The sequence below is a fragment of the Cherax quadricarinatus genome, unplaced genomic scaffold (assembly GCF_038502225.1).
Source record: "Cherax quadricarinatus isolate ZL_2023a unplaced genomic scaffold, ASM3850222v1 Contig2265, whole genome shotgun sequence".
In the NCBI taxonomy this organism is placed as follows: domain Eukaryota; kingdom Metazoa; phylum Arthropoda; class Malacostraca; order Decapoda; family Parastacidae; genus Cherax; species Cherax quadricarinatus.
The window spans coordinates 42326-51980 of record NW_027197291.1 but is presented as its reverse complement, the minus strand read 5'-3'; the positions used below and the strand labels follow the sequence as shown (position 1 = coordinate 51980).

At 40.2% G+C, this 9655-nt stretch overlaps 1 protein-coding gene across 1 annotated transcript in view; it reads left to right on the top strand.

Annotated features, from left to right (window-relative positions):
* Positions 1-550: 550 nt before the first annotated feature.
* Positions 551-9655, top strand: part of LOC128702058 (glutamate receptor ionotropic, kainate 4-like) — a gene marked incomplete at its 3' end in the record, with an annotated part of 49680 nt that continues 40575 nt past the window's right edge. Inside the window, exon 1 of the mRNA XM_070081300.1 lies at positions 551-592. Within this exon, the coding sequence (XP_069937401.1) occupies positions 551-592 (42 nt within the window). The remainder of the gene's footprint in view (positions 593-9655) is intronic.

Sequence of the window (9655 nt, the reverse complement as noted above, 5' to 3'; positions counted from 1 at the left end):
AGCACAACATAAACAAGCTCGTAGCGCAAATACAGTGCAACAGTCACAATGGTTTCAGGACAGGCACCCCATATTACGAAAAAAGTTGATAGTTTTTTCGCATGTTGCACATGATCGTAAATAAATCAGGAACTACCAACTGTGCAGAGCAAATTACAAGGCAAACAAGCAGCAACAAATTTCTTAACCTATTTATTCTTTCATCACAATATGTATAAATATGTACACTAGGTACAGAGAGTATATAACCATGGTATGAAACAGGTAGTAGCCACCGTAAGTACAGTGCTCAAGATCAGAGATGGTGGGAATCTGCCAATTCTGCCTCGTATACTGAAGACATCACATTGTAGAATTCGCGAGCTTTCACATGACTGATTGTTTTTGAACAGGTAATTTGCATATTATTAACGCCCAGAACTACACTCTGACCTGCTCGTTTACTGGTAGAGAGTGTATGCATACTCGAAACACTCCACATGCTATTGGGACACCAGGAGGTGCAGGAGGTTATAAGGGAAACGGAAAAGGAGATTATCAAATTGTATACATGGATATAGAGGAAAATGAAATGGGACGAGTAGAGGGAAAGGTCAGTAATTATTCAAGAGCTTCAGGATGCTGAAGAGAGATTTTTGATGGAAGCTGACAGAGGGAGGAAAAAAAGATTAAAAATATCATCACAATAACATACACTTATGGGGCATTTGAGGGGAAAAATTCGCCTAGTTAAATTGACATTCACGACAAAAAATGGTATGAAACAGTATAATGCAGCAGAACCCATAGGTACAGAACTAACGGAATTACCACCCAATGTATCTCGACCGTGACACAATAAAAAAAAGAATGAAATGGGAACAACTGAGATAGACGGGACAAAGGCATCACAAGAAGGAAGGAGAGACAAGACATGCATCAACATGTAGGGAAGCTCAGCCTCGGAAACCACCAAATACAGCCGCCCACAGAATCCTCACTTTAGCCTGGGGGATCCCAGAATGGTTATAACAAATAAGTACAACCTACCACTGAATAGCAAGAGACTGAAACAAAAGTACAATGCGAGCAACAGAGCGATGGTGCATACAGTAACTGAGGTGACCAGAAGGTCCCATATGGTCAGAATAAAATTACTCATCTTGAGAGACTTTAACCTAAAGGAGATAGACTGGGAAAAAAGATGGAGCCACATTGGGAACCAGAAATGTGGAGGGCCAAGATGCTGGAAGTGGTACTGGAAAACTTCATGCACCAGCATTTTAGAAACACAACCAAAGAGAGAGTTGAACCCGGCAAAACTGGACCTCATATTCACCTTGAATGGATTCAACTTAAGAGATGTTACACATGAAAGGCCACTCGGCGCTAGTGACCACATGGTCATGAGTTTCGAATACCTTGTTAAATTTACAGTGAAAAGCGAAAGAGCACAGGAAAGTAAAAAGAAAAACACAAACTTCAAAAGAGGAAACTAGGCAGCCATGGTGCAATTTCTGTATGAGAAACAGTGGGGAAGAGAACAAGAGGGAAAGACAGTAAATGGAATAATGGAAGATGTGACCACAAAGTGTAAGTAGGCAGAGTAAAAGATGATGCCAAGGGGTAGCAAAAACAATAGGAAGACCTGAGTGAGTCCGTGGTTTAACCGGAATTGTAGAAAGCATGAAAAAGTATAGAAGGAAAAGGGCTCAGATAAATAAGGAGTTGAGCCGAAAAGCCAGAAATGAATATTTAGTGATAAGGTGGGAGGCCCAGTGGTAATATGAAAATAAGACAGCATCGAAAGTCAACTCTGATATAAACATCTTAAACAGCCACATCAAGAGGTAATCAGGCTGAGAAAGGAAGGAGGGAAGCTCACAAAGAATCTCTAGGAAGCATATGAAGAGCTCAGCATGAGATTTAAGGCCGTATTCTCAGAGAAGACGGAAAGGCTTCCAGCAAACCAAGGAGACAGATTACGGCAGCAAGTGCAGGATTCACTGCACACAACCTACGAGTTAAAAAAAAACTGTTTTGTGAACTAAATACCTAGAAGGTTGTGGGCCCAGATAACGTCTCTCTTGTATGTAACTCTAACAACACTCTTCAACAAATCTATCAAAACCGCAGCTGCCAGAAGCATGGGAGACAACAAATGTATTCCCAGTTTTTAGGAACAGAGACAGACAGGCAGCAGTAAACTACAGACCGGTGTCACTGACATTTATAGTATGTACAGTCATGGAGAAAATTATTCGGAGAAGAACAGTGGAGCAAGTAGAAAGGAATGGGTTCTTTCATGACGACCAACACATCTTTCAGGGATCGGAAATCATGTGTAACTAACCAACTGGAGTTCTATGAGAAGGTACGAGAAGTAAGACAGGAGAGAAAGAAGGATGGTAGGCTGCATTTTTTTTGGATTGTAAGAAGGCTTTTGACACAATACCGCATATGAGACTGGTTGGAACAAAAAGCTATAGGAGGAGGTAGAAATAGCAGAGAAATCACTGCACTGGATCTGGGAATACCTGACAGGAAGGAAACGAGTGATGGTACGGGAGGGATGCGAGTAGGCGCAGGCATCGAGTGGGGTTCCACATGCGTCAGTCCCAAGGTTAGTGCTATTTTCTGTATATGTGAATAACATTACAGAAAGGATAGAGTTAGAAATACACCTGTTCGCAGATTACGTGAAATTAATGATAAGAATAGGAGCGGACGAGGATCAGGAGAGACTACAAGCCTGATCTGACAAATGGTTCCTGGAGTTTAATCCTACCATGTGCAAAATGATGAAGCTTTGGAAAGGACAAAAAGACTGCAGAGGAATTAGAGGCGTTGGGGTCAAAGGCTACAAATGCAAATTCTGCTCAAGGAAAAGGATCATGGGATGGGTATCATACCGAACACATTTCCTGAGGCTCACATCAGTTAAATAACTGCTGCAGCATATGGGCGCCTGGCAAACCTAAGAATAGGGTTTCGACATCTAAGTTAGAAATCATTCACGACACTGTACAACGTGTACGTGAGGTCTATATTGGAGTATGCAGCAGAAGTATGGATCCCACACCTGGTCATGCACATCAAGAAATTAGAAAAGTGAACAAAAAATGAAACAAGACTAGACCCGGATCGAAGGAGTATATCCTATGAGAAGTGGTTAATTAACTGAGCCTAACGACACTGTAGGAGAGGAAGAACAGTGGGAACATGATCAAGACATATAAAATGCTGAGAGGAATTGAAAAGGTGAGCAGGGCGAGAATGTATTAAAGATTGGATACAGAAGCAACAGGGACACAACTGGAAGTTGAAAACTCAGATGAGTCAAAGGGATATTAAAGAAATATTTCTTTAGTCTCAGAGTTGTTAGCAAGTGGAACGACATGGAAAGTGAAGTAGTGGAGAGAGGATTCATTCATAATTTTAATAAGAAGCACGATAAAACTCTTGGAACTGGGAGAGAGTGGGTCTAGTAGCGACCAGAAAAGAGGCGGAGTCAGGAGCTGTGACTCGATTCCTATAAACACAAGTATACCAGGAGGTTTCGGGGGTCAACGCACCCGAGATCCGGTCTGTGACCAGGCCTCGTGGTGGATCAAGGTATGATCAACCAGGCTGTTACTGCTGGATGCACGTAAACCGACTTACAAACCACAGCCCAGCTGGTCAAGTACTGACTTAAGGTGCCTGACAAGCTCCTTCTTGAAGTCAGCCAGGGGTCTATTGGTCATCCTCCTTATGTATGCTTGGAGGCAGTTGAACAGTCTTGGACCCTTGTGTTGTCTCTTAGGGTATTCGTGATGCTCCTGCTTTGCGTTGGAGAAGTTTCATCTCCTTCCAAGTCTTTTGCTATCGTTAGGGAGTGATTTTAGTATGCGGATATGGGACAAGTCCCTCTAGGATTTTTCAAGTGGATATTATCATGCATCTTTCTCGCCTGCATTACAGGGAGTACAAATCAAGGGACTTCAACCGTTCCCAGTAATTTAGGTGTTTTATCTTACTTTTACATGCCGTGAAAGTTCTCAAGGTCTCCAGTTTCGCCTGCTTTGAAAGGGGCCGTTAAAGAACAGTAATATTTCATCCTAGAGAGAACAAGTGATTTGAAGAGGAGCATCCTGGACTTGGATTCTCTCTTTCTGAATGTCCTCATTATCCATCCTATCGTTTTCTAGCACATGTGGTAGATTTTTCTAGCACATGTGATAGATTCTTTGACATTATCACTCCTATGTCCTTCACATTAGTTTCTCGTTCTAGAGCTGAATACATGCACACACTCATGCACATACATTCGCAGTCAAACACACACACACACACACACACACACACACACACGTCTCCGGAATCACACATCAACCAGATAACTGCTGCAGCATATGGGCGCCTGGCAAACCTGAGATTAGCGTTCCGATACCTAAATAAGGAATCTTTCAAGATACTGTACACCGTGTACGTCAGGCCCCTGCTGGAGTATGCAGCATCAATATGGAACCCACACTTGATCAAGCAAGTCAAGAAATTAGAGAAAGTGCAAAGGTTTGCGACAAGGTTAGTTCCAGAGCTAAGGGGAATGTCCTATGAAGAAAGGTTAAGGGAAATCGGCCTGACGTCACTGGCGGACAGGAATAGACAAGGTGGACAGAGACAGGATGTTCCAGAGAGGGGACACAGAAACAAGAGGTCACAATTGGAAGTTAAAGACCCAGATAAGTCAGAGGAATATTAGGAGGTATTTCTTCAGTCATAGAGTAGTCAGAAAGTGGAATAGCCTAGCAAGTGAGGTAGTGGAGGCAGGAATCATACATAGCTTTAAGATGAGGTATGATAAAGCTCAAGGAGCAGGGAGAGAGTAGCACTCAGTGAAGAGGCGGGGCCAGGAGCTGAGTATCGACCCCTGCAACCACAATTAGGTGAGTGCAATTAGGTGAGTACACACAAACATACACAGGTACACAAATAACAAAAAGGCACAATACCGTGACTGGAACGATACACAAATAACCCGCACATAAAAGAGAGAAGCTTACGACGACGTTTCGGTCCGACTTGGACCATTGACAAAGTCACACAGGTTTGTGTAGGTTGTACAGGTAACGTACAACATCAATAGTACCTCCCGGGGTACAGAACTACGCCATCGACTGCCAGGCGCACGACACTCACCTAAATTTGGGAGAAGTTTTTCATTTCTGTTTTTTATTTTGATTGTCTCTCCCAGCTGGAAGTGGCAGGTTCACTCTCTCCCTCTACCTTTCAGCGCCAGTAAATAAATAGCAGCATCCCTGACAAATTAATATTTTATTAACACTAACTGATTATGAATAACTTTCAGCTATACTGACAGTGTCTCGTGCACTTACAGAAGATTTAAAGGAGCTAATTTGCACTAGAAAGTAACGAAATCGTATTTGCTAGAATATATTAATTAGAATGGAGCTAGAGATAATTTAAATCCTTCACGAAGGTGGAGTTTTAAAGCGAGCATTACCCAATAATAACAGAAAAAAATGACACGCAACAGGCGCACACAGGTACCAAGGTGTACACAGACCTTCGCAAGAACACAGAAATAACACCAATATAAAAACAGACTCACTCACCTTTGTACTTTTGATGAGTTCCGAGAGTTTTTCGTCGCTTCCCTTGTCAACCAGGCTGTTGCTGTTAGTGACAGCACATGTAAACGCACACTCAAACACACACACACACACACACATACACACACACACACACTCACACACACACACACACACACACACACACACACACACACACACACACACATACACACACACACACACACATACAAACACACACACACACACACACACATACACACACACACACACACACACACACAAACACACACACACATACACACACACACACACACACACACACACACACACACATACACACACACACACACACACACACACACACACACACACACACACACACACACACACACACACACACACACACACAAACACAGTATAAAAAGTACACAAAACAGTGAACGCAGTATTCAAACAAAAAGTAATTCCCTTCTAGTAATCCTAACACCAGTCATTAGAATAGCTAATAACAGCGACACTATAGTATTTGGTGAAGTGGAGAGAGAGAGAAAAAAATTCTAGACTTCTTTGTGTGGAAATACGAGAAATATACAGTTAATTATTGTGAAGGGTCAGCAGGCCTATCAGACCCTCAAAGAGTATTTAATAAGGCCTCCTTATAGAAATGAAAAGATAGAAAAATCAATGATTACATAATACGATAAACAATTTTATTAATATGCTGAACTAGTATAGAATATAAGCGCTTAAATATGAAATTTAGCCTACCTAAAGTCAAGAATGAAAAATAAAATATATATATATATATATATATATATATATATATATATATATATATATATATATATATATATATATATAAACATTGTCTCTACGTCCACAGCAGGACTCGAACCTACTAACTTTGTATCAGATTCCACAGTACTTTACCACGGAGCTAGACCCCAGATAAGTATAGGCGTCTAGCCGGGGCTAGACGATGTTTCCCCATACCCCCGGGCACCAAGCTCGTTTTGAAAGTTATTTCATTAAATTCTGCCGCATGCAGTGAACAACGAGAGAGACTGGCAGATCGAGTTGGAAGGTTCGAGTCCTGCTGGGGTCATAGATACATTGATAGGTCAGCTGCGCAGCTGACCTATCAATGTATCTATGGCCAAATTTTCTCCCAACGTTCAGTCACTTTATTAAGGTGTTTGAATTTACGTCTGAGTTGCTCAGGTTCGAAATAAGTAGGATCCTCTATGATTTCTTTATCATTCATGGGAGGAACTGGTTCGAGCCTTCTGCCAAGGAGCAAATGAGATGGACTTAACACTTCTAAATTGTAACATCGGTAACATAAGTTAGAGGTCTGTTGCTGACTATTTTCTGTATCAGTCGCAACTGTACGGAATTCTTCTAAGTCGATTCTCTGATGATGAGTCTTCCTTAAACAACGTTTTACAATGCCGATCATTCTTTCATAAAATCCGCCGTGCCATGGAGATTTAGGAGGAATGTATCTCCAACAACAACTGCGTTGATTCAGCATCTGTTGTGCCTCTGGCTGCTCAAGATCTTACTGATATAAGCAGCACAAGCAACAAATTTCGTTGCATTATCTTAAGTCATCAGTCTGGGACATGCCCTTCTGGCTGCAAACCTTCTGAATAATTTGATAAAGGTTTCAGCAGACATGTCAGTGGCTACTTCTAGATGTACTGCTCTAGTTGTAGCACAAGTGAACAAACAGATGTACACCTTGATGGGAACTTTGTCAATTTTTTTGGTTAAAATTATTGGTCCAGTGTAATCTACACCTGTCACCTCAAATGGAGTGACTTGACAAACTCTTCCAGAGGGATATGGAGGTAGACCTGGATACTGACATACTCGCATATCGTAGTGACGACAAGTAATACAGTCCTTTATTTGTTTTTTTCACCATTTGTCTACCTTGAGGTATCCAGTATGATTGTCGTATATGACAAAGTGTGTCAGCTCCCTCACCATGTAATACGTTACTGTGGGCGTTTTGCGCAATCAGTTTTGTTAGCCAATGATTCTTCGGGATCAGTATTGGATGTATGGCTTCTTTAGGTAGTGAAGAAATATGAATTCTTCCTCGACATTTTATAATCTGTTTTGAGTCGAGATAAAGTCCTAAAGAATTAATCATAACAGGTTTCTTTGGGGATTGATCTTGTGTTTCCAGAAATTTATATTCTGTAGAGAAAATATCTTTCTGTGTTTGTTTCACCCAGTATTTAATGAGTTCAAGATATTCATAATTAGGTTTTATTCCTTTAATGAATTTAAAGATAAGAGCTGTAACTCTTAAGAGTTTACCCAAAGATGAGTATTTAGATCCATCAATGACTATATCTGTTGTGTCTGCACTGTTTACACAGCTTATTTCTGCTGTGTTCAAGCAGACTGTTTCTTCTGGCATAATGTGAGCTTTTTGCTGAGACCAGTTATTTTCATTAGAGAGCCAGTTCGGTCCTTGGAGCCATAATTTATTATCCACAAATTTCTTGAGTGGGACACCACGTGACAACATGTCAGCTGGATTTTTGCTACTCTATTCTGTACATAGACCAACAGTGATTCTGGCAAGGTCATATGTCTATTTACCAGAATTTGGAAAAAAAAACAGCTGTATCTAATTGTACTTTAGCATAGGGTTGTTTATTCAGTTTCTGCAACACTGTTCTTCTTATGAAGGACCTTTGTGAGCCTTGATCAAATAGTGTTAGCACATTGGTTTTGTGTAATTTATTAAATAACTCAACTCGAGCTATCGGGAGAGCAGTTGCTTTAAACTTATCTCTCACATTTAATGCTGTTGCTTGTTGACTTCCTGATTCTGTGGAAGTCTCCTGTTGCTCAGCAAAATTATTTGGGCATAATGCTGTATGATGCATACCCTTGCATTTAAAACACTTTATGTGTGACAATCTGTTTACTGTCTGTTGTATTCACAGTTTGATAAGTGCCTATATGGGTTTTCCCATTCTGTGGTTTAGTGGGAGTAGGTATACTCTTTTTATACTGAGTTGAAGGTTTGTTTTCCAGAGGATTTGTGACATTTTCATCTTGTCTCGTTGCTTGCATACATAAAACTATTGCTTGTAAACCATTGCTAATTTCTTCACAGGTGGAATAGCATTTATTGAGCATAATATTTAATCATTCTAATAGTTTGTAGCGACAGCTTATCCTGTACAATACCACTGATAAACCAATCACATTGTCTTAGGTCATATTTAGCACCTAGAGATCTGAGACTATTGTCTAATGTGACCCTAAATGCCTATAAATCTGCAAAACAATGTTTGGGTGGCCTCAAGCTTGATATTAAGACTGAATGTCTAACCCTGGCCTTGTCAGCATCAAAGTAATTGTCTGCTAAGACACGTAAGGCTATTTGATAATTGCCTTTAACCACCAGAAATTACTTAGTCAATTCGTAGGGTTCTCCCTTCACAAAATATTTAAGTTAATTGAGCTTAACAATCTCATCTATGTCAGTTGGTGAATTCACTATGAGTTGAAACCCACTAATGAATTCTACATAACTATGACCTTGGAAAATAGGTAATGATAAGGTAGGCAAACTTGGTAATGGGACACCTGTTGTTCCAGTTGTGGCAGGTGTAACAGGTGCTTGATCACTAGTTACAGTAGGTCTCTGTGACAGAGTTTTGTGGCAGGTAGCCTGTACACCTGTTCACCTTAATTGTTGATTACTAAAAGTATCTAAAACATTTTTAATTTCATCCTCAGATGGATCTGATTCTAGAAACTCATTTTCATATTTTGTATAGTCTGAATTAATTATTTTCAGACTTTGTGAAAGTAATTAAATTTTTACCTCAAGATCATCAAAATCTATGTTTGTATCTTGAGTTAATCCTATACAGACTGAAATTAGATTTTCAAATTGTGTAATCTTAGTCTGTAAAGACTGAAACTGAGTTTTCAAACAAGCCATTTTAATGGTATACTGAAAATTCTAGCACCACACTTAGAGTGTTTAAAAACACTGTACTGCTATAAACAGCTGAGTTTTTTGTTATGCTCAAGTCAGCAAT